General features: G+C 40.1%; 1 protein-coding gene and 1 non-coding gene across 9 annotated transcripts in view; one reads left to right on the top strand and one right to left on the bottom strand.

Annotated features, from left to right (window-relative positions):
• The window catches only part of SEC23IP (SEC23 interacting protein), a 58,167-nt gene extending 31,245 nt beyond the window's left edge, over positions 1-26,922 (top strand). The window contains exons 14-20 of one of the 8 annotated variants that reach the window (XR_009535988.1): positions 2,954-3,109; positions 3,495-3,597; positions 4,897-5,082; positions 5,760-5,922; positions 6,722-6,823; positions 26,200-26,260; positions 26,824-26,922. Coding sequence is in view for 6 of the 8 variants with exons in the window: in XM_060125817.1 (XP_059981800.1) it covers positions 2,954-3,109; positions 3,495-3,597; positions 4,897-5,082; positions 5,760-5,922; positions 6,722-6,803 (690 nt within the window). In the remaining 2 variants the exon portion in view is untranslated. Of the gene's footprint in view, positions 1-2,953; positions 3,110-3,494; positions 3,598-4,896; positions 5,083-5,597; positions 5,923-6,721; positions 6,824-14,019; positions 18,392-19,588; positions 20,234-20,549; positions 21,269-26,199; positions 26,413-26,823 lie in introns of those variants that run through there. The other 7 variants (XR_009535987.1, XM_060125817.1, XM_060125816.1 and 4 more) reach the window with 7 other exon arrangements.
• LOC132507690 (small nucleolar RNA SNORA66) lies at positions 24,229-24,361 on the bottom strand. The gene has a single exon (XR_009536263.1). It is a non-coding gene; the product is annotated as a small nucleolar RNA SNORA66 (small nucleolar RNA).
• Positions 26,923-27,297: the final 375 nt, after the last annotated feature.

Genomic DNA, 27,297 nt, shown 5'->3' on the forward strand with positions numbered 1-27,297 from the left:
AACTTTGAAGGAGGGATTTTATTTGACCTCGTTTGAGTCTCAAGTCCATTCTGGACCAATTCTTGTTGCCTGGGGAATGGGGCATGGTTTGATTTACTCAGCCCAGGTCACATGCCATCTCCTTTGTTACCCAAAGTGTTGTGGTAATCCACAGTGTGCATCATTCATTGCCAGAAAGCCAAGAAATACTGATTTAAGCAAAAGAAGAGGGGAAAAAAAAATCTCTTAACCAGGACTAATCACCATTAGCAGTTTGAACAAGGCCTTCTACACTTTTATTTGAGCATATATTTACATATATATTTTAACAAAAATGGAAAATACTAGAATATCATACATATCTTCCTTGACTTCCTTGACTTACGATGGGGTTATGTCCTATTGTAAATTGAAAATATCCAAAGTGAAAAATGCATTTAATATACCTAACCTACCCAACATCATAGCTTAACCTCACCTACCTTAAACGTGCTCAGAACACTTAACATTAGTCTATATCTGGGCAAAATCATCTAATACAAAGCCTATTTTATAATAGGCTGCCATATAACAAAGTATCACAAACTGGGTGGTCTTAAGCGCCAGAAACTTACTGTCTCACAGTTCCGCGACTGAGGTGTCAGCAGGGCCTTCTTCCTCTGAAACCTGTAGAGGCACCCTTCCTTGCCTCTTTCTAGCTTCTGTTGGTTTGCCGGCAGTTGTTAGCATCCTTTGGCTTCTGTGTGCATCACTCCAATCCTCCATCTTCACATGGCAGACTCCCTTTGCCTTCACATCATCTTTCCTGCGCATGCCTGTCTCTGTGTCCAGATTTCTCCTTTTTATAATAAAATCAGTCATATCGGATTTAGGGCCCACTGTAATGCTGTAAAGACCCTATTTCCAAGTAAGGTCTGAGGTAGTGGTACATTTCTCTTTTGGAGGGAACACATTCAACCCATAATGTTGGACATGTAGGCAATTTTTCATTCTTTTAAGCAATCCAGTGATAAACAGTTTTAAACCAATTTTCCGTGTACATTTTTAATCTTTCTTTCAGTTAAATAACTGGAAGTATTTATAGCTGGGCCAAAGGACGTGCACATGAGAATGTTAATAGTTATTGCTGCTTGCCCCTGGAAAGGTTGTGCCGGTTTGTACTCCAACTGGCAGTTTATAAGATTGATTGCCTCTCTCTCCTCTCCCTGACTAGTACTGATATTATCATTCTCCTTTAAAAATATGTAGTATTCTTACTTGTGTAACTTCTTCTAAAGAAATAATTTTTTACATGAAAATAGATTTTAATTTTTTTTTAGTATTTCATATATATCTTTGATAACTGTACCTCACTGTATTTCTTTGAGCACTAGAGAGGTTAGATGTTTTATCGCCTAGTTTTTAGGGGTTTTTTTGTGTGTGTGTGAGGTGCTGGTTTACCTATTTTTCTATTGGGTTGCTTTTCTCTTACTGATAGTTAACAATTTATATATTAAGGATATTGGCCCCTTGATGTAAATATTTTTTCCAGTTTATAATTTTTTTTAACTTTGTTTTTTCTTCTCTTTTTTTTTTTCTGGAACTGGGGGAAGATACATAATCTTGAGAGTATTTTGTGGCCCTCATCAGTAGCAGAAACTATTGAATTTGCAAATATACGGGCAAACAAAGGGATGTGAAGTCTAGACTTTGTTAGAAGGGCAGCCTAGTTTGTAGAAAGAGCATTGGTTTGGGAGTTAGAAATCCTCATTCTGCCACTCACTGTGTGCTCCTGGGTAAGTGACATCACCTATTTGGGCTTCACTGTCTTCGTCTGATAAGCGGGAACAAGGGTTCCTGCCATGCCCTTCGCTCTCAGTGGACCTCTGTCATGCACTTGGATTATGCCATTCATTGTTCTTCATTCTCAGGATACTAAAATGAAGACTCATATTCTGTCACTGAGCAACAAACAAAAGAGCTTTGTAACTTATAGAGTGCTGTCCGAATGTGGGTGCTTTCTCTCACTCTAGGCAGTTCTCAGTGAACTGAGACGTTTCCCCCAAACGAGCTCTTCTGGGATAAATCACATTTCTTTTTTTTTTTTTAAACATCTTTATTGGAGTATAATTGCTTTACAATGGTGTGTTAGTTTCTGCTTTATAACAAAGTGAATCAGTTACACATACACATATGTTCCCATATCTCTTCCCTCTTGCATCTCCCTCTCTCCCTCCCACCCTCCCTATCCCACCTCTCTAGGTGGTCACAAACCACCGAGCTGATCTCCCTGTGCTATGTGGCTGCTTCCCACTAGCTATCTATTTTACGTTTGGTAGTGTATATACGTCCGTGCCACTCTCTCGCTTTGTCACAGCTTACGCTCACATTTCTAATGGAAAGAAACAAGCCTAATGAATGAGGATGGTAGTTATAATAGAAGTAACAGTCATTGGATGCTTAAAATATGCTAAGCACTTTATGTGGATTAGGTTATTTATTTTTCAACCACATTATGAGTTTGGCATTGTTATGATCCCCATTTTACAGATGAGCAAACTGAGGTGGAGGCAAGAGAGGTTAAGAAACTTGCTCAAGGTCAGTCACACAGTGGGGAATGGAGTCAGGATTCAAACCCAGGCAGCTTGATTCTAGAGTCTGTAGTTTTGACCACATTTATAACTAAAATGAATATAATGCTTCCATACACTATATTTTATGGTTTTTACTTACTTCTTACTTACTTCTTTACACAGTAAGTAAAAGTATAGTCACAGGATGTATTAGTATGTAAAGATTTCAAAAGGAACTTTTTTGGTCCTTTTCAGCTGGCAGCAGCTGTCTGTGACTGGTTATCAGCACTGAAGCCACACCTTGAGGGGCATCAGCTATATTGGGATGCTTTTAATTAAGTGCAGTTCCAGTTTGAACTTTTGAATTTTGTGTTACATGACATTGGAATGACCATCTTTCATTGTTTTCTGATCCTTTCTAGGTTTCTGTTGTTTACAACTCCTTAGACTTTGAACCAGAGATTTTCTTTGCCTTGGGATCTCCAATTGGTATGTTTCTCACTATTCGAGGAGTGGATAGTATAGATGAGAACTACAGGCTTCCTACCTGCAAAGGGTTCTTCAATATTTATCATCCAGTGAGTGAACTGCATTTACTTCTATTTTGAAGAAGACGAAGCGCCAGTCCTCTTTATCCTAATAGATTCTCAGATTCTTATTTCTTAGGAATTAATACTGATTTTGATTTTGTACAACTCAGCTCTCTGACCTAAAAAATACAGTCTGATACTTTCCGATAAACTTTTCTACCAAAAAGACTTTGTTCAAGGAAATAATTTTCTTGCTTTGCTTGCCAAGTAATTTTACCCGCAAACTTGGAAGTCTTCTTATAATTACCAGTATTTGAATAAGGTGTGAAAAGAAAATCAAAATCTCTGGTTTGCCAGATACCTGTTTTCTCACTCAACTAAGATATATAACTCAAAACAGCTTTTCATAGATTTCTAATTCTTCTATTTGTAGCTTGATCCAGTGGCATATAGATTAGAACCTATGATTGTACCAGATTTGGACCTAAAAGCAGTTCTCATTCCGCATCACAAAGGCAGAAAAAGACTTCATTTAGGTAAAAAACAAATACTATAAAAACTTGTTTCCTTCCTGTCATTTTGTAATCTGTCATTTGTAATGAATTGTGTCCTTCCTGTCATTTGTAATGAGTTAATGAAAATTTTAACACTAAGTTCTTATTTATTTAAATGCCTACATTGTTCAGAACATGTTTACTAATTATTTGCAGGAGCTGTAAAGTTATGAATGAGTTCCTTCTCCTTAATGATTTCTCCTTGATAACATTCTAATTGTTGACATAATAAGGAATGGAGAAAGTTGGTAATAAAGTGATGAGGTGCATAGATTTTGATAGAATTTGGTTATAGTTTTTGGAATTGGGAAGCAAAGTAACTTTTGAACTAATGACCAAACCATCAAGAAATAAAAATTTGATGATAAGTCAAGCAAGCTGTTTTTTCCTTGCTAACTAAACAAACGTTTCCTATTAAAAAAATTCATTAAACAAAATGGATTGATAATAATTCCAAGTAGGGTTTAGGTTTCTTTTATGCCTACTAATGGTGTATAGTACTTCTTATCCATAGGTTTAAAAGAAGGAACAGTGATCATGCCCTCTTATTTAAAATATCTTTCTTTTTTTTTCTGCACCATGCTTTATAAACACAATTAACTCTTTTGAAGTTAAATGAGAAATTTGATACGCTAAGACTATGAATTCATGTATTTTTTATTAGACAAAAGCAGAAAAGGTGAAGGGGCAGGAGTTCCTTCATTTTTAAATTAGAAGTTTAAATTGTGGTTATATCAGAATCTCAAATTCTCAAAACCATTTCACCAGTACGTATTAGAAAAACAATCATCTTTTTAATATCGTGGGCCCATTTTTTAACTTACAGTAAAAATAAAGCACATAAATGTGCTTATTATATTTTTATGGTATTTGAACTCCTTTTTTTTTGGTGAGAGGAAATGTATAGGTTTAGGCTGGATCAAGTTTAGTTGTTAAAAAAAAATGGCAGAATAAGACTCCTCAAAACATTTTAATACGTTGGAAGTTCTTGGCTGAGAAACTCCATATATTTGACATTTAAGAGAAGAGTAGGAAGAGATATGGGAATATATGTATATGTATAACTGATTCACTTTGTTATAAAGCAGAAACTAACACACCATTTTAAAGCAATTATACTCCAATAAAGATGTAAAAAAATTAAATAATAATTAAAAAAAAGAAAGAGAAGAGTAAGAGGTCTTATCCTGTCTGAGAACAGTATAACTTTTGTTTTAATTTTTGTGGTGCAGAATTTAACCCAGTAACTAATAACTTGATATGTCATCTTAATCTCTTTAGAGTTGAAAGAAAGTCTCTCTCGTATGGGATCTGATTTGAAGCAGGGTTTCATTAGCTCACTGAAAAGTGCTTGGCAGACATTAAATGAGTTTGCCCGTGCTCATACCTCTTCAACTCAGCTGCAAGAAGAATTGGAGAAGGTAGCCAATCAAATCAAAGAAGAAGAAGAAAAGCAAGTAGTTGAAGGTAAATTTGACATTTGAGGCATTTTCCAGTACAAATATTATTTGTGAACATAGCACACATAAATTATTTGATGATGGTTTTCCATTGTAGTCTTTTTTGTTGAAGTGTAGAGGCTCTTCCTATAAAGGAAAATCAGGATAAACTGTACTTCAAAATGCATGTCATCCTTTTTTTTTTTTTTATAGGTTTTGGGCTCATAGTTGCTGAACTTTTTACCCTGCAGGCTTAAAATTTTGTTGAGATTCATAAGGCCAGAGTGGAATGTTAGAGTTGAGAACTAAGTTAGTATTCAGGCATCTGAATAACCCCCCGTGAGAAATGTTCTCCTGGTACTGTGTCTGACTGTACTGTGTCGTTGTAGACTGTACACGTAATGTCAGGTCATTGTGCCGTGATGTTTTTGATTCTTTCAGATTCTAATTCTATTTCCTTTCTTTCTACAATGCTCTCTCACCCCTTTTCTTCAAAACTTCTGTCGGCTCGTTGGCTCTTTCTCCTCTGTCTCGGGGAACCAGCCCCTCTTCCCCTGGCTCTTTGGAGGAATGGGAAGTGAGCCTGGTAGTTCCCCAGGTTGCTACGTGTGTCAAGCAATATTCTCTTGAGCCCAGAAGGTCAGCTAAAGTCAAAGGATAATGATTAAGTGATTGACTTTGATATTGAAATGGTTTAAATTCTAGCAGAAAAGACTGTTGAAAATCCAGATTTTTCCAAGGATGAGGACTACTTAGGAAAGGTTGGAATGTTAAACGGAGGCCGCCGAATTGACTATGTTCTTCAAGAAAAGCCAATAGAGAGTTTTAATGAATATCTTTTCGCTCTTCAGAGTCACTTATGCTATTGGTAAGTATTTTGATCTTTGATAACATTCATGTGGCCTTTACGTTGCAGCACATACAGCAGTTTTAGTGAGGTTCTTGCTGATTTACCATTTGCAATTTGAATGCCCATATATTCAAAATCAGTATTTTCCCCCTTTAGTTTAGTTATCCACAAGATGGCAGCATGTCATCTGCCTTTGACCAAAGGCCTTTGGTACTTGCACACCGTTTTTGCAGGGATGCCTTTCACAGAATGGGAATGGTAGGGACTTTGAAAGCCATCCTTTTGTGTATCCTCCATCACCAAGGAGAACTGCAGCACAGCTATTTTGGAGCTGATTGGTATTCATCCAGTTTTTAAGGACAGCTCTGAGATTACACTACTTTATTTTCATTTGCCCTTCTTAGGTAGAATTGAATAGAACCAAAGCTGCATTCTCCATCTTTATGCATAGAGGTTAATTTCTTTCTTTTTTAAAAAAAAATTAATTAATTTATTTTTGGCTGCATCTTCATTGCTGCGTGTGGGCTTTCTTTGTTGGGGTGCGTGGGCTTCTCATTGTGGTGGCTTCTCTTGTTGCGGAGCACAGGCTCTAGGCACGCGGGCCCAGTAGTTGTGGCTCGCGGGCTCTAGAGCGCAGGCTCAGTAGTTGTGGTGCACGGACTGAGTTGCTTCCCAGCATGTGGGATCTTCCCGGACCAGGGCTCGAACCCTTGTCCCCTGAATTGGCAGGCGGATTCTTAACAACTGTGCCACCAGGGAAGTCCTAGAGGTTAATTTCTAATTATCTCTTAAGTAAATGTGCTTTTCTTTGTAATAGGGAATCTGAAGATACTGCCCTGTTATTACTTAAAGAAATTTATCGAACAATGAACATTAGTCCAGAGCAGCCCCAGCATTGATTGGACTTCAGCTTCACTGTGTGAGTTTATCTTTATTGTGTGTATAAATTCTGAATGTTTCATTCTGAAGCCTCTTTTATGGAGTTGATGTTGACTATAATTTTTTCTTTTTTCTGTTTCCTCTCAGTGTTTTTCTTTCTTTCTTTCTTTTTTTTAAAATTCAGAGTAGAGACATTAAGGAACCGAACTCACAATACCTTAAAAAAATAGAGGTTTATTTTTCTTACATAACAGGAAGGGTTCGTCTATTGAATGATGTCACTAGATCGTTTGCATCTTTTCACCTGCCTGTTGGCTCTTGTTGCCTCGTAGTTATTAGATAGCTCCCATAGTTTTAGATATCACATCTGTGTTCGGGGCATGAAGAAGGTGAGAAAGGGTAGTATGGGTTATATCTATCTATCTTAATTAGGAAAACAGAAGCATCTCCGAAAATTTACTCACACCTGTTGACTAAGCCTGTGTCACATGTCCCATGTCCCCCCTCAACCCCAAACTGCTTGAAAGATTGTAAAGGTTTTATTTTAAGCATTCCCAGTCATTATCAAGGGAAGGAATAGAGAAGGGGGTTAAACCTATAATGCATAAACCAACCTGCAAGTTGGCCACACTCTGTAACCTGACTGTTCTCCTGAGACAGCTGACGCCAGTTTTTCCTCACTAGATTATACATCATTTTAAAAAACAGGTAATGTGTTTTTTAAAAAGAACTTTTATAGCCTTTGATAGAGTGAAATGCAAAGTGGTGAGCTCTAGATTGCTGAAATCAAAAGTAGTTCCTGGCACTTTTTGGTTTTTTAATCATAAATGATAAGTTCAGTCTTCACCTTCTTATTTTGGAGAGGTAACCACTTTTAGTAGGATTTCCTTAGAGAAGTTTTCCTGTGCATGTCCAATCAAATATGTGTTCATGTCAGAACAAAGGGATCTCATTGACTGTATTGTTCTGCAGCTTGATGTTGTTGATCAGCCTTGCATAGTAACTTGTGTAGATCTTTTTCATTCTCTTTAATGGCTACATAGGAATCCATTGTATGGCTATGCCCCATCATATTTAGCCAGCTTCCTGTTCATGGATATTTAGGTCATTTCCTAATGTGTATTAGAAAACCTTAACAGAGTAGGTAAGAGGTATAAAAGGCCATTTTGTAATCAGGCTTTTGATACAGTTTTATCAGTTCTCAGCATTTCTGATATTATAATATTAAAATAAACTAAATGTAATGTCAAGAGTTACCTCAGTCCAGATTTTCAATTATGAAATAGTCATTCAGTTGGTTGACAGATATTTATTCAGCACTGACTATGTGCCAGACGCCAGTTTTCATCCTGGGGATAAGTGGTAAATGAGGGTGCATTCTCACCTTTAAGGAAATTGCCTTCTGCTGGGAGGAGATTACAGTAAGCCTGCACTCTAATTCAAAAGTAAATGTCAGCTATTGATAGGTTCTGTGGAAAAGACAAAATAGGAAGAGGTTGAGAGTGACTGGGGGTGCTTCCAGGAAAGGCCTTGCCAAGCTGATGATATGTGAATTGAAATTTGAATGATGAGAAGGAGGTGGACACCTGGAGATACGGGGAGAAAAATCCAGGCAGAAAGAAGAGCAGTTGCCAGGGCCATGAGATGGAAGCTGATGTGTTGTGTTTGAGGGACAGAGAGCAGACCCGTGTAGCCAGAGGGGAGAAGAGGAGAGAGGTAGGTGGGCCTGACTACGAGGGATCTGGTAGGACGTTTACATTTTATTCTAAGAGTAATGGAAACACCAGGCGTTTTTAAGAAGAGGAGTGACATAATTTGGTTTATACTTTAGAAAGATTGCTTTGGGTGCTGGGTGGAGGGTGGACTGCTGGGCAGGGATGGAGGGACAACAGGTAAGAGGCTGGTGGTGACTCCGACTAGGGTTGTAGTGATAGGGATGGTGAAAGATGATTGAACTCAGGTCTAGTGCAGGGGTAGCGATGTCCAGGACTTACAGATGAGTTCAGTGTGGGGAGTGCGGGAAAGAAGAGTTAAGGATGGCCCTTAGGATTTTGATGCGAACAAATGAGTGGTTGCTGGTACCTTTTCCTGGGAAGGCTTGTTGAGGGAGCAGGGTTTCAGGGGTTGTGGGGATGGAGAGTTGGTAGTGAATGATGTTAGTCTGAAGATAATAATAACCTTAGAATCATCAGCACATACTTGCCACCTGAAACCAGAAACTGGATGAGGTCACTTAGGAGTGTGTCAGTGGAGAAGAGAGAAGTCTGTGAAGTGAAAGAAAATCCAGGGGCTCGTGGTCTCAGGGAAGCTGAGAGATTGTTTCAAGGAGAGAGCAGTCAGCCATGTGAAATGCCACTGAGAGGTCAAGTAAGAGGAGGACCAAGAATGGGCCACTGGCTTGAAGAGGACATAGGACATCATTGGTGACCTTGAGCAAAGCTGTTTTAATACAGCAGAGGCTCAGTGGGCTGAGGGGAGGTAAGGGATCAGAGGAACGAGTTTCGCTGTGAAGGTTAACAGAAATAAGACAGGGACATTTTATGATATTAAGGTGCGTTCGTTTGCTAACGACAGTGATCCAGTATTGAGGGAGAAGTTGAGAATGCAAGAACTAAAGGGGATATTATTGGAGGAAATACTTGAAAAGTCAATGGGGGATAGGGCCAGGGCAGATCGAAGGGTTTTGTCTTAGAAAAAGAGCAGGGCTGCCTCTTCCATGGGACTGGAGGAAGGCCGAGAGTGAGGGCACAGTATGGGTAGTGGGTAACGGTGGTGGTGGGTAGACCGGGGTTCTCTGGCCTCCTGTCCTAAGTGTGTGAGAGTAAGGTCACGGTCAGGGGCTGTGGGAGACGTGAGGAGAGAGGGGAGCAGAAGAACACTCACCTCAGAGTGTGGGGAAAGGGAATTTACCAGCAAAGTGTGGTAGGATTGTATTGCATGCTTGAGTGCCCATTCGGTATTTTGGTCATAAATTTGAAGTGAGTACAGTTAGCACGATCGCCTGACTTTTCTCTGGCCATGTGCTGCTACTTGGTTGAGGTGCACAGTAAGAGATAATTGGGTTTACTAGGATTAGGGTTTTGCCGGGTGACCAAGACAGGAGGAGAAAGACAAGGAAGCTAAGGGAGGTGATAGAGACTGAAAAAAGCGAGAGGTCAGTGCAGGATGAGGTCGGAGAATCACAGGAGTGAGGAGTTTCCCAGTGGGTGACCCAGAGGTTGGGATGGGAGACGCAAAGTGAGGATCACTGAGGCAGCGCTGGGAGGGAGTCACTGTGCCCTGGGATCTGGGTGCTGCGACCCTCTGCTAAACAAGTGCTCTGTGTGCTTCAAAAACCATTAAAAAATTATAAAGCGATAGTGCCTCATACAGAAACTAAAGAAAAATGTAGAAAAGAAGCAGCAGAAATCACCTATAATCTTGCTAACTAAAAGTGTTAGAAGTTAATCCTTCTAAGCTTTTTCTAAGTCTTGGTGTATTTCATATATTTTTTTAACATCTTTATTGGAATATTGCTTTACAATGTTGTGTTAGTTTGTGCTTTATAACGTGAATCAGCTATACATGTACATATATCCCCATATCTTCTCCCTCTTGCATCTCCCTCCCACCCTCCCTATCCCACCCCTCTAGGTGGTCACAAAGCCCTGAGCTGATCTCCCTGTGCTATGCGGCTGCTTCCCACTAGCTATCTATTTTACGTTTGGTAGTGTATATATATCCATGCCACTCTCTCACTTCGTCCCAGCTTACCCTTCCCCCTCCCTGTGTCTTCAAGTCCATTCTCTATTCCTGTCCTGCCCCTAGGTTCTTCAGAACCATTTTTCTTTTTTTAGATTCCATATATATGTGTTAGCATACAGTATTTGTTTTTCTCTTTCTGACTGACTTCACTCTGTATGACAGTCTCTAGGTCCATCCACCTCATCGGTGTATTTCATATTATTTGCTATTTTGTAGCCTGTTTTTTTCCACTTGCGAGTATATTGTATAATTTTTCCACCTCAGCCTACAACATGGGTGTGTGTATATTTACCATTTTTATTTGTTTTTCTGAGTGGGTTATACATACAGTTGGTTCAGCTTTTATTTATTTATTTTTTAGGAAGAGACTCTTCCTTTTTTTAAAAAATATATATATTTATTTAGGCTGCGCTGAGTCTTAGTTGCAGCATGCGGACTCTTAGTTGCGGCATGCAGGCAGGATCTAGTTCCCCCACCAGGGATCGAACCTGTGCCCCCTGCATTGGGAGCGTGGAGTCTTACCCATTGGAACACCAGTCTTACCCACTGGAACACCAGGTCCCTGGTTCACCTTTTAGAAATGACAGAAGAGAGGGCCCTCCCTTTTACACTTCTTCCCCAGTGTCCCTACCCGGAGGCAGCCAGCGTTCCAAGTTTTGTGTATCCTTCCAGACATCTGCTAACACATACATGATTTTTTTCCTTTTTAAAAGACAAATACTAGCAAAATAAGACACGCTTCTTATGTTTGTATCTTTGAGATTTTCCCATATCCATCCACCCATCCATCCATCCATCCATCCACCCATCATCTATGCATCATTCGCTGAGCACCTTACCTACTAAGTGCCAGGTACTAGTGTCTAGGCCCCGGGGTTCACAGCAGTGGACCAAACAGTCTCTGCCCTCAAGGATCTTCTTTCCTCTGGGGGAGGACAGACTGTAAATAAACAATGGCAGTGTGCCGGATGGTTAAAAATAGAGCAGCAGGAGGAAAAGGGCGAGAGGGAGTGCATTTGGGATGGGAACAAGTTGCTGTTGTATAAAATGGCAAGGGACATTCTCACTGATAGAATGTCATTTGAGCAAGTGAGCCAGGTGGATATCTGGGGGAGGAAGATCATCTCAGGCAGAAAGAATATATATCAGAACAAAAGAGCCGCCTTATTCTTTTCAGGGATTGTGTAGTATTCCATTGACTGTTACACCGTAATTTGTTTAACTGTCCCTTACCGATGGGCATATAGGTTATCTAATCTTTTACTAGTATGAACAGTGCTTCAGAGATACATGGATATTTAATAGTTGCATTATATTTCATTTTATAGTTCTATTTATTAAAATCCTTAATTTATCTACCACTGTTGCACATTTAGGTGATTTTCCAACTTTTCACTGTTATAAATAATTCTGACATGTAGTTGTACATACTTTCTGCACATCTCTGACTGTTTGCTTGGCAGAAATTCCTAGACGTAGCGTTGTTAGATCTAAGGATAGTCACATTTTTAAAAGGCTTTTGATCTGTATTTGTTGTAAAGTTGCATTTCAGGAAGGTTGCTGAAGTTTCATAGCGGCTATCCATATAAGTGCTGCACCCTTTTGCCCACACTGGGTATTACTGGTTTTTTTAAAAGTTTTGCTAATTTGATAGCTAAAATTATTATATCATTGTTTTATTTTGCATTTCTATTACTAGTGAAATTGAGCATGTTTAATGTATTTAATTGGCCATTTCTTCTTTTGTCAGTTGCCAGTTTTTGACCTTTGTACATTTTTCTGGCGGTGTGGGGTGGGGTATTTCTGTTTCTGGTTGATTTATAATTATGACAGTTAAGGGTATTAACCTTTGGTCATTGCAAATTTTTTTTCCAGTTTGACATTTGCCCTTTATTTTTATGCTTTGGGTTTTTGAGGGGTGGGGTGGGGAGCATGTTTTAAAAATATGTAGGCCAGTCTTTTAAGATTAATTATTATTTAGATAATTATATTTATTCTCTTTTAGTTCTTATATGGTTTTGTTTTTTCATCTAACTTTATAGGTTAGAAGATATGGTATAGAGAGGGATTGAACTTTTTTCTTAAATAGTTAATCTTTTTTGTCTGTGCCATATATTGAACAGTGTACCCTTTTGTCATTGGCTTGATGTTTTTATCATGTGCTATTATTGTTTGACCTTTTTTTAATCATATGCCCAATATTTGTTTTCTTGGCTTTCTGACATCTCTTCTATTGAGTTATTTATCTGCCTACCAGAGAAATAACTGATGTATCTGATTTCATATTATGTATTTTCCACATTTTAGCATCTTTAAATATGGAGTGCATCTTAAAAATCAGCTGTTGCCTTAATTGAAGTTGAGTTCTCCCTGAGAGGGTTTGAGTTTTCTTCTGCTAGTCACTTGGGGGCACTACCAGTCTGAGTCTGTTGAAGCTAATATCTCTGCTTGAGGTTTTCTTGGCCTTTGCTGGTAGTGTGAACTCAGAGCACAGAATTTGTAGGCAGGTTGGGGTGGAGGTACCAGTGCAAATATCAAGGAATTATTTCCCCCTCTTCCTGTTGTCAAGGAAGTGGTATGCAGGCTTCTTTGCCTTCTCTTCTGGAGGAAGCGTTGTTATTATTATTTTTTTAACCCCTCATTGAGGCTGTTGCCATTTGGTATCCCCACTTTTTGTGAGGGTCTCTGTCTCCTTTTAGATTCCATACCCTGGACATCTTTTCTTTGCATGGTACATAAAACAATATTGCATCTTACAATTGATGCTGTCTTAGAATCAGTGAAAGTTTTTAATATCTGGCAGTGCAAGTTCTTGGTATACTATGTTCTTGGCTATTATTCCAAATGAATTTTGAAATGATTTAAGTTCCCCTGACATTCTCTCTGCACAAAACAAAGCAAAACAAACTCCAAACAGTAGTATTCCTGCCTGGGACTATGATACATCTGATATGAAAAATTAAGAACCTTTTATTTCACACATGATTTGTTCACTGTAATTGTTTTACTTCTTATACGTGGTTGTGAAATTTAGGCAAGAAATTAGTTCCCAATGTTATGCTGGTACTATAAAATAATTAATTTAAAATATTAACAATCCTTCTATACTTGGTTCATTCAAGCATAGACAATTTTGCTGAATAATTTTTTTCTGCCCTTTAGCCCTTTTTAGGATTGTTCTTTAAAAAGCCTCAGATTAACCCAACAGATAATTCACTTTCTATTTTGTATTTTATTTTCTATACTCATTTTGTTATGAAGGTTATCAGGCTAGTTTATCTCACCAAACACTCCCTGATGCCCTTTCATCCCTCCAGAAGGCCTGTCTGAGGACTTGTGCTCGCAGGCTCTTCTTCAGAGGCAGTTTGCAGTGTTTGTTTGGCACTTGACAGTGTGTTTGTTCTTTTACTTCAGAAAGGAACGACAGTGCATTATTGTGTTACTACTATAAGTTTGTAAAGCTGACCGAGGATTCTTTTTCTTCTTTTAAAGACATTCTTGTCTTTACAGAAAGTTGCAGTATAAATTACATTGCTGAGAAAATCCTCAGAGGACATCCCCAGTCTGCTCCTGTGATGGATGACAGAAATGTGATTCACCGACAGTTACTCTGCTGTAATTCGCAGATGTAGGGCTTCATTTGAAAGAAAACATACAGAACAAAAAGACAGTGAAATAAATCAGTACCACATTTGGGCTGTATAGATGAGAAAAAGAAATTATTAAAATGATGCAGTTAAAAACTCCTCAGATCAGTTTAGTTGTACAGTTGTCAAAGTAATATGTGATATCAATGAAGAAATATTTGTAGCATGCAGACGGTTGTTTCTGTTTCTTAAAAAACTATTGGCGGTGGGCTATTGAACTTGCATTTTTTTTTAATTAATGTAGTATGTTCTGTGGACTTCTTGAGAAACTATAATAATACAGTTTTTTAAAAATTTATGTTCTACTTTAAATGTGAATTATAGTTCTGAGCTGCTTTTATGCGGGGTCATTTATATCTGTTAGCGGAAGTAACCAAGATCACTTCTATTCCAAGCTGAACTGCTGTCTTTAAGAAGCCTTCCAGGCTGTTGCTGAGAGCAGAGCTGTGGAAGGAAGTGAGATGCTCCGCACTTCACAGAAGACTTGTGAAGTGCTCTCCCAGCATCATTGCCACCAGCAGTGGGGAGCAAATGAGAAGTTTTTCCATTTGTCATCTAAGGTAGCTGTGCAGTCGCCTCATTGCTAAAGTTCCAATCAATATGAGAACCACAGTAGAATTTTTTTGGATTTTGGTTTTTTTGCTTTGTATTCATTTCACTTCTACCAAAGTATTTGAAAGTATGAACTGTATTGGCTTTAGACTATAACTATTTCATGAAAAGACTGTTCTGTGATATTTTACTTCGTTTTACTGTAACTTCAAATTATCTACATATTTTCCTAATACTACATGGAAATGCTGGTTTTCTTTTGTTATGCAGTAGGAACATTTTACACTGTTTACATAGTTCTCATGGAACATAGAATTTTTTGAAAGCCACATATGATACACATTTTTTGTGTATATATTCTAGTTAGTGTGAATAAAACAGTAACATCAATGCATTTTTTTAAAGCAGAGAACGTCTGTATTCTTCTTGTCTTCCTTAAAAGTACTCCTGTGAGTTCAGTGGTCATTTACTTTTCATTGTGAACACCTGCTCTGTAGTTAATACATAGCTGTAGCATTTGCTCCTAATAATTAGGACAGAATTAGGACAGTAGAGTTTTTGAGCTGCAGGTGACCCCAGACAGCATATATTCCAATCACCTCATTATGCAGCCGACGACACCAAATGCCTTTCTCAGGCTGCTGGGTGGCAGATCTGGGCTGGAATACCGTTTCACTGACTCCCTTTTGGCCTTCATTTCTCTACACCAGTGCTATTACCTCCCAATTTCCTCTTAACTTCCCCAAACTGATGAAATAAAGAAAAATAAGGGTTATTTATGTATATTTTAATAAAATCCAGTTTGATTTTTCAACTTACAACTGGTTTTGTCTGTATTATTCAGCCTGTATCTTCTGAATATTGGGCAGGGGGAAGAAACACTTGAACCAGTGTCCATAGTAGAAACGTGTACCAGCTCAGTTTTAGGAATCTTGTGATTTTAACACCTGGGAAAATATAAAATAGAATTTTAGAAGGTAACTCTGCTGTGGACAGCGTTTATATCACTCTTCAATTTCTTAAAAAAAACAACCAAAACCAAAGCCAAAACAGTCATAGGTCTGAGGGCAGAGTCTGTGTTTATTAGCGTACTGTTCACTGTTGTGAACACCATGCCTACCACAGACTTGTCACAAAGTAAGGCACTTTCCAAATATTTGTTGAATAAAACAATTTTAAAAATCAGAAATAGAATTAAATACTTATAGACCTTAGAATGGCCATTCAGGTCAGTGGTTTGCAAACGTTTAAAAAGTAGCTGAACCCTTTTCAAATTTCAGTATATAAACTATAGATGAGAGCATAGCCGCTGAGTAAAGCTTGACCTCCTTTTTCCCAGTAGCTCATCGCCACCTGGGACCCTCCTACCCAGCCCTAACCTGGATTAATGCCCTCATCTTCCTCAGATGAGGAAAGTCAAGTCACTGGATATTCTGAAATTGTTTTCTGTGCAGAGTTTGGGACTAGAGTTAAAAAGCATCAGTGTCTGAAACTGAAGGTCAAGGAGTCGTCGTAAAACCAATGAGGTCAGCCTGGGCCTGGTTTGGTAATGTGGCCATAACGAGAGGAAACTCCTTTCCAAGTCTGATGGGCCTGTGTGGTTCATGAATCCACCAGATAAGGATTTTCCTCAAAACCAGAGTGTGATTATAGTAGAAGGACTTAACAGATTATATTGATTTTTGACGTAAGTATGTTATTGGAAAGGTGTGCTCTACGTAGACCCTTGAAAATGAGGACATTAGAGCATAGATACCACTACTCTGGCAGGGAGGATCATATATGCAGAATAGCAACTCACAATATTATAAATAGCGTGCTGGAGATCAGGACTGTCCCGGAAATTCCAGAGTGGTTGATCTTGGTCTATTACCGTTGTTTCAGGTTTTTATGACTTGAGGTGTCATACCTTAGCGCTGAGCCTTAGTGTTTACCGAGCAGCGTTCTGGTGGTGACTTGTTTTCCATGTAGATTTTGCCATCTGGGAACAGGGTGAATTGAGCTGCAGACACTGAATGTTCTGGTTTTCCTCCAAGTTAATGGTTCTCATTGTAGCAATAATTACCAGTCAGTGTGAGTTAGTTCCCCAGGGCGGGTCCTCTAAGGTGAGTTGATAGAATTCATTTCTTTACAGCTGAGGCGCTGACACGGCATTCCTGCTGTTGTCTGTCTCCCTGCAAAGCGCTGGATGGACTGTCACTTGACTTGTCTCCTTGATATTTGTATAAGACTTGCAACAGGTTGTCAGTCTTGTCCTGTTATTTCACCCCTAAAGTGAGCTTACCAAAAACTTGACAGCATGTTGAAGAGCTCTGGTGCCCACCTGCCTTTGTGTCCAAGCTCTCTACCTCTTCTTAGCTGTGGGTCCCGTGCAGGATTGTTTTCCTCTAACCTCTCGGCAAAGTGTTTCTGATTTTTGGTCAGTTTCCTCTTTCATGAAATTCCTCAGCCTCATAGAGTTATTGTGAGGCTTAAATGAAAATATGAGTGAAGATCACATAGCGATGCTGGGTACATAGTAAGCACTCAGAACATTAGCTAACTGTCACTACTGCTACTCTTTTTATCACGACCACTCAGGTTCAGGGAAGACCCACGTCTTTGTTGCTAGGTCACTGCCACTTCCAGTCCTCCCTGGGTTGCAGTTGGCCAGGTCTCTTGTCCCTGAGAGCTGCCAGAGAGGGCTGAGCATCCTTCACAGAGGCCCAGGTGTCTGCAGGTGACTGGAAGGGAGGACAGGAGTTGTGGAGCCAGTCGGGGCGGGCGCGAGGGGATGGTAATAATGCTCACGTGGCTGTCTTCACACAGATCAGTGGGACTCTTGGAGAGCAACTTTGAGTAACTTCTACATGCCTTGATTCTCTTAAGTTCCTTTTGGGATAAGGATCCAGAAAACATGTTTGTCTTCCTAAATTCTGCCTTCTTTTCACCCTGGTATTTATTTTCCTGCTTTAAACATCAACGCTATTGCAGGTTTCCCCAAACCTATCAGCCCCACAGAACTCTGAGAATGACTTTATGTTGTTGTTGACACTAGTGGGCGCTCGTGAGAGAGTGCAGCCTCTCCATTTAGTGCTTCCTTTTTTCAGTCTCAAAGCAAGTGAAACACGTTTGGGCAGTATTCACACTTAATATGACAGTAAACTGTCACAATATGTGTCCAATATAGGAAACTTACAGCGACCTGTAAACTAGACCAGGGATTAGCAAGGACGCATCCGTGAGAAAGTAGGCAGTGCTGCGTATTTGCTAGGGGGTGAGCTGCAGTTCAGGCTCATGGACAGGTGGAATTGGTGTACCTGGGATGACCCACCATGTTTTTCTTTCATTTCTTATATTAAAGAGTGACTTTGAAAGGTTTTATTGTGGAAATTTTCAAATACTCAAAAGTGTGGAGAATGGGTAGTGAATGCCCCTGTCTGTACCCCTCCCCTAGCCTCAGTAGGGGTGCCAGGGTTGGCCTCTCTGTAACTTAAAAGACAGGTAAGCAGGGGCAACCAGGGACAAGGTGGGAAAGAAAGTGCATTCAAGAGGTGGAAAGACCTGAGGTGGGAAACAGCATCACCTGTTGGGGCAACTGGACGAGATTAAGTTGTTCATGAAACACAAAAAGGGCTGTTTGAATGTGTTGAGAATGGTTTTCATTAAAGTTGTTTTAAAGACAACATTTCTTGTGGTGCCTTTTCTTTCTGTTAAGTCACTTAATAGCATTCACTCTTGTTGAAAGGAGCATGGTTTGGAATATTGGAAGTGCTTACTACCAACTAAGAGGCGTTCCTTTCCTGTGCCCCTCAAAGCCTGTGCTCAGCTGTATCTCTGAGACTCGTTTGCTTCTCTTTCCCAGGAGGTGAAAAGGTGTTTTGAACAGCACTTCTGACTCCTGAAGAAACTTCAGGTGGTAGTTCTCTGAATGTTACTCCCTGGAATAGAACTGGGGAGGGGAACTCGTGTTTTTGGGGTGTCAGTTGTGTTTTGGGCACTGTGCAAGCTCTTTCATGTAATCTTTACAGAACCCCCATGGAGGTAGGTTTATTCTCCCCATTTTACAGATGAGAGAACTGAAGCTCTTAGAAGCTAGCCATCTTGCCAGGGCCACTCAGTTAATGGCAGGGGAGAATAAAGTACGCTTAAGCCTCAAAAATAAAGGGAAACCTCTACTATAGAAAGATGCTTGCAGATTGACTGTCTGCCTCTTTCTGGAAACACCTAGGCAGTCACAACACTGCTCCCCACCCCCCAGCTTGTTTTTTCACAAGCAAAAGCATTTTCAAAGGATAACCTTTGAAAGAAAAAGATAAGTTTTAGGAGATGTAGATTATAATTTGCTCTGTTGTTTTTGCCTGAAGTGCCTTTTTTTTTTTTTATGTGGGGCGTAAAACCTCGTGTTAATGAAGATTCCCCAATATTGGTCTAAACAGGACCTAGATGTTTGCTACCCTTTGAACTGAAAAGGAAGGGATAAACGCAAAAATGGTCTTTTGTCCTTACAAAAGAGTGTTTGTAGAAGTGTCCTAGCTTGTGTGCCCTCCTGAGGGTCTCAGTGACCACCCCCAGGTTTTATTGTTTCTCTGGGGTTGGTTCTCCATTCTCACTGCCATCACCCCGGCTTTCCTTAAGCCTAGGCAGCCGAGACACCGTCCTAACTCTGCAGTCCATCCTGAATCCTCTGCCCTCCCAGCTTGTCCTCAGAAGCCGTCTCCAGCTCCCTTCTACCTCTGGGTGGCTTTCCCTGGTTCAGAATTTCCTGTCCTCCCTGCTCTGCTTCCCCAGCCTCTCTCCGGCCTTGCCTGCTGCTCCCTCTGTATGAACCAAGCTGGTCATTCATCCTCCCAAATTTGCTCTTCCATTATCATCCTTTCCAGATGCTGCAGCAGACCAGAACCTCGGGCTCCCGCATTTTCCGCAAAGCCTCCACCCTCCAGAAACCCTGAGTGGGCCTGCTTCCTCTGTACTAGTGCCGCTCAGTGATGTTTAATTGACATTTGTTTTACCCTGGTTTGGTCTCAGGTGTCTTAACTCAAAAAGCACTGTTCAACAGGGGAAAACGACTAACGGGATTCCATTCTCTGCCCTCAAAGGGAGGCAAACCCCGAGGGCACAGAAACGCGAGTAAGAACCCCATTTCCATCCTCTTCCCTGACACCTACAGCCTCTGCCACGCTGTCCTCAACCTGCACCCCTCCCCAAACACAGTGAGAACGTGAGAGAGTTTCTCATAGTTAAACCTGGACCCTCGCGGACATCCATTAGGTAAGAGGAAGGCACCTGCATGAGTAGATTTCAGCAAGCGGTTGGCGACGGAGGGAGATGCCCATTTCTAAACGTGCGGTTACCTGGCAAGGTGTCCTTTTTAGGCTGGAAGTTCACTTTCACCTTAAGGATCTGTATTTAATGTTTTTTGTTCCTCTGAATAAAAAAGAACAAAGCTTTCCCAGTGGAAAGATACATATAAAATCCACCCCCACCCCCTCATCTTGTGTCAAAATACTTAGTTTCTTCAAATAATACCCATGATAGCTTTTACTAGACAGGCTTCCAGAAATTCTTAATTTGCCAGTTTTGAAGTAGCTTTTCTGTCATTAGAAGTTCTCATTAGAACTTCTTTAGGTCATGTTTGCATCATGTGCGTGAAAGGGAGAGATTTTGTTATTCAGCATTTGGGTAGGCAAACTCTTCAGTCTTATATTGGAAACACAGTTGTAATAGGAAGTTACTTTTTTTTTTTGAGACTATACCTCATATCTTTTAGCTCAAATACTTTTCATTTAACTTCTTTCAAAATTCATTTTCTGACGCCATTTTTCATTTTCCAACAAATTTCAGAATCAAGCCCTCGCCGTCTCCACATTGTTTCCTCTTTCCCAAATCAGTTTTGTCAACCCCTGAATCTCTAGTAGGGCCGTGGTCTTCGGATGACTGTATATGATTCTCTCCCTCTTTCATGACTTCTTATTGCCTGGGGCCTGTGGAGTTTTATTCTCTATAAAATGACAATATTTTGCCAACTGAAAATTACAGTTTACCTCCACTGTTGTCAAATCTGATGAGTTTTGAATTGATGAGTTTGAGCCTCAGTCTCCTCCAGAAGAAATACGTAAAGATGAAGGTTTCTGAATCCTCGGTGTCTCCAGTCCAACATGTGCTGCTGATCTGCAGAGAATTAAATCTAGTCTGCTGGCTGGATTGTAGAGTCATGTCTGTCACCGCTTTCTTTGGAACTGAAAGAGGAACATCAAGGGACTTCCCTGGTGGCACAGTGGTTAAGAATCCGCCTGCCAGTGCAGCAGACACGGGTTTGAGCCCTGGTCTGGAAAGATCCCACATGCCGTGGAGCAACGAAGCCTGTGCGCCTCAACTACTGAGCCTGCACTCTAGAGCCCGTGAGCCACAGCTACTGAGCCCGTGTGCCACAACTACTGAGCCCATGCACTACAACTAGTGAAGCCTGTGCGCCTAGAGCCCGTCCTCGGCAACAAGAGAAGCCACTGCAATGGATAAATAAATAAATAAATAAATAAAATTTAAATGAAAAAATGTGAAAACTGTTCTTTTTTTTTAAAAAAAGAGGAACATCACATCTACTCTTGGCATATCTTAAAATTCCGGAAAGAGCTTTCTTGAATTGCAGGAGTGATCGAGTGCAGTAAGCTGGAACTAAATTCCCATTTGCCAGGCCCCAAAGGGAAATGAATATTTAAAGAAGTTTTCATTTTATGGATGTTGTTTAGTTTTGTATAGTTCAGATCCCAGCCAACTTTAAAGTGGTTAGTTTTTATCTTATTTTACTTTGCTTTTGAATTTTATTTTATATTTCATTTTGACTGAAAGTGTCACATCTAAAGAAAAGTCACAGTTTTTCATTAAAGTGGATTTAGAATGGCAAAGTAGAGAAAAAGATCAATTTTTCTTAAAATTGCTTTAAGGTAAAAAATATTTTACAAAAATGGAAGTGTGTATGCTTTAATTTCTGTAACCAATATGTGTGTTAACAGGATATTTAGCTAAAGTTTTCATTTCACATTAATCAATTTCACATTTCTATTTTTGTGTCTAGAGTTACGTCTCCCACCCTGTTTAGCTATGGAAGGAATTGCTTCACAGATTTTCTTTGATGAACTTAAAAAATATGAAAAGGACACAAACAGATAATTCACTGAAACATAACAAAACAAGCCAGTACACTTGAAATAAAATGTTCATCCTTGTGACTTATCTCAAAATACAAATTAAAATATAAAAGGGGGGACTTTTTTTTTTTAACTGCTTATACTGGGAAATGAACAAAACAAAACAAAACAAAAGGATGGGCCCACGGCTTCATACATTGCTAGCAGGAATATCAATTGCTTGTTCTTTTCCAGAAGACAATTTGTTGTAGTGTGTATCAAGAGCCTTAAAATGGTCTGCACCTTTTAACCCAGTAATTTCACTTTGAGAAATAGTCTTAAAAAAATAGACAAAGATTTATATACACTGGATTGTTCATCATGGGAGAGTTAAAGAGTGAAAATCTGGAAACACATGTTCAGTGTTGTTAAAATTAGACGGTCAGTTTGGGAAGAAGTTGGAGGAGAACAGGGAGGAAGACTTGGAATTTCACAGATTTCTAGTCTTGGCCACAAGGAGTCTTATCGGATAGTAAGGGCCCGTGGACAGGTCGATGTAAATCTACGTATTTCTGTAACTATAAAAACAGCCAATCGCTGTCAGTGGCAGGCTGGCAGCACTATCTGTACAAGTTCAACTTGTCAGAGAAAGGTGGTGTCCTAGCACAGATGCCACTGCAGGGGGAGGGTGGCCACTTGATATAAACAGCCCAGTCTGGGAGAACAGTGGATGTGCGTAGCTTGAACTGTGGCTAGGTTGGGAGCTCAGGAATCCTTCTAACCCTTCCCAGCAATCTGAGGATTAAAGAGGAAGGGCCTTGGTCACTGTTGCAGATAATGACAAAGCCAGCGTTGGAGTCCTGGTCTCCTGTGCATTTGTGTCCACCTTGAATCCCAAGTGGAATAACAGCTTCATAGGTCACTCTGACATTTGTGGCATAGGAATGGCACAGGCCCATTTTATAGATAAGGAAACAGGGGTCAGAAACATGGAGTGACTTGTCCAGGATTACATAATAAGTAACTGGTGGAATTGTGGTCAGAGTACAGAAAGCAAAATTTTAAAAATAAGATGAAAATTCAAGCTTTTACTTTTCCTCCAATGTTTGGACAAACTCTTTCAGCCTGTTGATCAAGATTCTTTCTTTTTTTTTTTGGCCGCACTGCACGGCATGCAGAACTTCCCTTACCAGGGATCAAACCCGTGCCCCTGCAGTGGAAGCACGGAGTTTTGACCACTGGACCACCAGGGAAGTCCCAAGATTCTTTTTTTTTTTAGTGGATTTGGAAGGCAGGGGAGTGTGTTATCATCTTAAAAAATTACCTTATTCTCATACGTGGATGTCTCTCCCACTACATCCTTACCTTGTCTTCTGCTTCATGTAACTGTTGACAAGGTACCACCAGGGACCTGGGACAGCTGTTTCTTCACTCCAGTGGTTTGTGAAAACATCTTGTTTTTTCTCTCTATGGGCTGATACTACCTACCTGTCCAACACTCCTGCTTTGGTGCTTTGTCAGGGTCCCACCTGAGGGAACAGGTGTGTGGCAGTGATGGATATTTTTTCTGAAACAAAATACAGAGCCTTTAACTTTATAAGCTTGAGTCAGATCCACAAGAACTTTAAGAGCATCTTTGGTAGTTACTGATTATTCCCTTTTTTTTTTTTTTTCTTTTGTGGTACGTGGGCCTCTCACTGCTGTGGCCTTTCCCGTTGCGGAGCACAGGCTCCGGACGCGCAGGCTCAGCGGCCATGGCTCACGGGCCCAGCCGCCCCGCGGCATGTGGGATCCTCCCGGACCGGGGCACGAACCCGCGTCCCCTGCATCGGCAGGCGGACTCTCAACCACTGCGCCACCAGGGAAGCCCCTTCTTCAAATTTTTGTGCCTGACTCGCCCCAGTGGGAACTAACATGAAAGGAGAGGAGGTGGTGTACATTTTATATCAGAGGAGAGAGCTTAAAAATTAATCTCCTTAAGTATGTACAAGAGTTGGTGGACTTCGCCCTTCAAAGGAAGAAGTAAACATTAAAGGTAGAAAAGTTTCTGAAGAACCAGAGAAATCAGGCCCTGATTGGATCAAATAAAACACCTGGATGGGTTAAAGGATTTTTTTTTTTTTCCTTAGAGTAAATATTGCCACTCTCACTACCCTGACCGAATTAAAAAAAATTTTTTTTACTTGTTCAATAAGTTTATTACTGTCTTTATCTGAAAAACTTCATAGAAATTGTGGTTCGGTTTATTAACTCTCAGCAGCCTGTTCCTGAGCTCTAAGGAAGCTTGCCTTCTTCTTAGCTACCCGATCTTTCTTCTGGGCAAGTGACATTTTGGGACAGTTCCACCTGTTCTCTTCCTTAGTTAGCCTATTAAAAAATGCAGTAATTGACAGTTACAATGTACTGGGATAGAATGGGCCACCTCGGTAGCATCCAAGGCTAATACATTTCTATCACCACAATTACTTTAGCAAACCTGGTTCCCCTCACCTCTGCAACATCATGCAGAGCTAGTGATCGAGTTTGCACCCAATTTAAATTTAGTTACTATTTCTGCCTTAAAAAAATGCATAAAATGTACCATTTTCTCTATCATAAAATTCTTTATTAACAATTGTATTAATTAACTCCTGTATTCCCGATTCAACTGCCTTCTGACTACTGTTAAGTTCTTGGTTAATGCATTTTAAATATATCCATATGAATTCATACATATTTCCTATAATTTTTTACATATATACACACTAGGTATTTTACTGCAATGTATTTTATTCTCATTGTGTTCCTTCTCCTTAGGTAAATATATATTTATACAAATCAAATTGTAATTTTAACTACATTGAAGAAGATTGGAAATCTGGTCCTCACAGCAACTTGGAGAGGTTTTTGCTTTAGGCCCAGGGCATCATTTTTTTTTTCACTAGGCAGAAATTTCATTTTAATATGAATATAAAATTATTATTATTATTATTTTTGGCTGCACCACATGGCATGCAAGACCTTAGTTCCCCAGTCAGGGATTGAACCCATGATCCCTTCAGTGGAAGCGCGGAGTCCTAACCACTGGACCACCAGGGAAGTCCCCACGAATATAAAATTACACAGAGGTAGTACTGAGTGTTTTAGTCTGTTGGGGCTGCTATGCAAACTACCACAGACTGGATGAATTATAAACAGCAGAAATTTATCTCTCACATTTCTGGAGGCTGGGAAGTCCAAGATCAAGCTGTCAGTAGATTCAGTGTCTGGTGAGAGCCTGCTTCCTGATTTATAGAAGACTGTCTTCTCACTGTATCCTCACATGTCAGAAGGGGTGAGGGAGCTCCCTGGGGTCTCTTTTATAAGGGCACTATTCCCTTTTGTGAGGGCTCCATCCTCCTAACCTATTCACCTTCCAAAGGCTCCACATCCTAATACCATCACATTGGGGGTTATGATTTCAACATATGGATTTGGGGGGAACATTTACGTTCAGTTCATTGCACCAGGTAAAAAGTGAATTTTTCACTCTGTCCCCTTGTCCCAATTCCTCTCTTATTTATATTTCTTCGGTAGATTTTTTGCAATATTTCCCCAGTATTTTGAAGTTTTTGTTGTTGCTGTGGATGGGAAGATTTTTTAAAAACAATTTTGAGTTGGAAATTTTTGGTACATGGGAAAGTATTGATTATTTTTCATTTATCTCATGTCCCTTGCCTAACTCCTCACTCTAATGAGTGCTAATAGTTTTGCTGTTTATCTTTTGGATTTACCGAACATCGGTTTTCTCATTTGCAAAATGCAGATAGTGTTGACCTTGCAGAGCTTTAATAAGGGTTAAATGAGACAAAGGAGCCGAGCTTAGTGAGGGCTTGATTAATATTAACTTGTGGTCTCACTGCTATCGTCCTCAGGATAAGATCTTTTTCTGTGTGACTCCACTGATTGTGGAGAAATGGATCATGGAGAAATGATTTGATCAGAAAAGGCTCTGCTTACAACTGCTGATACAGAGAGACTGACATCGCTCAAGGGGCTGCCAATAGTTTATCTTTTTTACCCTTTAAATTTTTTAAAAATTGTGGTAAAATTCACATAACATACAACTCACCATCTTAGGGACTTACCTGGTGGACCAGTGGTTAAGACTCTGCGCTTCCACTGCAGGAGATATGGGTTCGATCCCTGGTCGGGGAACTAAGACCCCACCAAAAAACAAAACAAAAACTTACCATCTTCACCATTTTTAAGTACAATATTGTCTCATGAAGTACATTCACATTATTGTGCAACCGTCACCACCATCCATCTCCAGAACTCTTTTCATCATGCAAAACTGAAACTCAGTACCCATCAACGATAACTTCCTACTCCTTTCTTTCCTCCAGCCCCTGGCATCCACTGTTCTGCTTTCCGTGTCTACGAATTTGATGACTGTATGTACCTCAAGTAAGCGGAAACATATAGTATTTGTCCTTTTGTTATTTCACTGAACATAATGTCCTCAAGGTTCATCCATATTGTAGTACTTGCCAGAATATTCTGCCTTTTTAAAGCTGAATAACATTCCATTTTATGTATGTACTACATTTTGTTTATCCATTCATCCATCAGTGGACACTGGGGTTGCTCCCACCCTTTGGCTATTGTGAATAGAGCTGCTTTGAACATGGGTGTATAAATATCACTTTGAGTCCCTGCTTTCAATTCTTTTTTAAAAATATATTTATTTACTTATTTGGCTGCGCCAGGTCTTAGTTGCGGCACATGGGATCTTTGTTGCCGCATGCAGGATCTTTAGTTGTGGCATGCAGACTCTTAGTTGCGGCATGTGGGATCTAGTACCCTGACCAGGGATTGAACGCAGGCCCCCTACATTGGGAGTGTGGAGTCTTACCCACTGGACCACCAGGGAAGTCCTCCTGCTTTCAATTCTTTTCAGTATATATGCCAGTGGATTTTTGAAAGCACTGAGGAAAAAAATTCCTGTGTGCCTTCTGTGGTTTCCGTAGCCTTTGGAAGAATGGCCTGACCAGCACACCCTGGGCATCTTAGGCTGCTGTGGCAGAAAGGAGGTGTCTGCAGCTGACTGTCACTGTGTGTTGAGCTTTCGAAGTCTCCACCAGCCTGCTGTCTCAGCACTCGGGGCTTGCAGAAGGCATTGGACAAATGCAAGATTTGCTGCTCTCGTTGCTACCCACAAATGCACATTTTTCTATTTTACTGTGTAATACCAACTGCTAAAATGACCCTGTACAATGTGGAAATTGCAATCAAGCATCAACATGAAGCTTCCAGGAAAATAAAAATGCAGCAGGAGGAAACAGCAGCAGGAGAAATAAGTTACTGGGAAACACTCACAAAATGAAATGCCTTGGCTGTTTTTTTGTTTCCCCCCTTTGTTTAAACGCTCTATTTTATTCAACACAGCATTGTTGGTAATAGGGGAGACCGTAAAACAACCTCGATGTCTGTCAGGGGGAGAT

The sequence above is a fragment of the Lagenorhynchus albirostris genome, chromosome 16 (genome assembly GCF_949774975.1).
Source record: "Lagenorhynchus albirostris chromosome 16, mLagAlb1.1, whole genome shotgun sequence".
Classification (NCBI taxonomy): Eukaryota; Metazoa; Chordata; class Mammalia; order Artiodactyla; family Delphinidae; genus Lagenorhynchus; species Lagenorhynchus albirostris.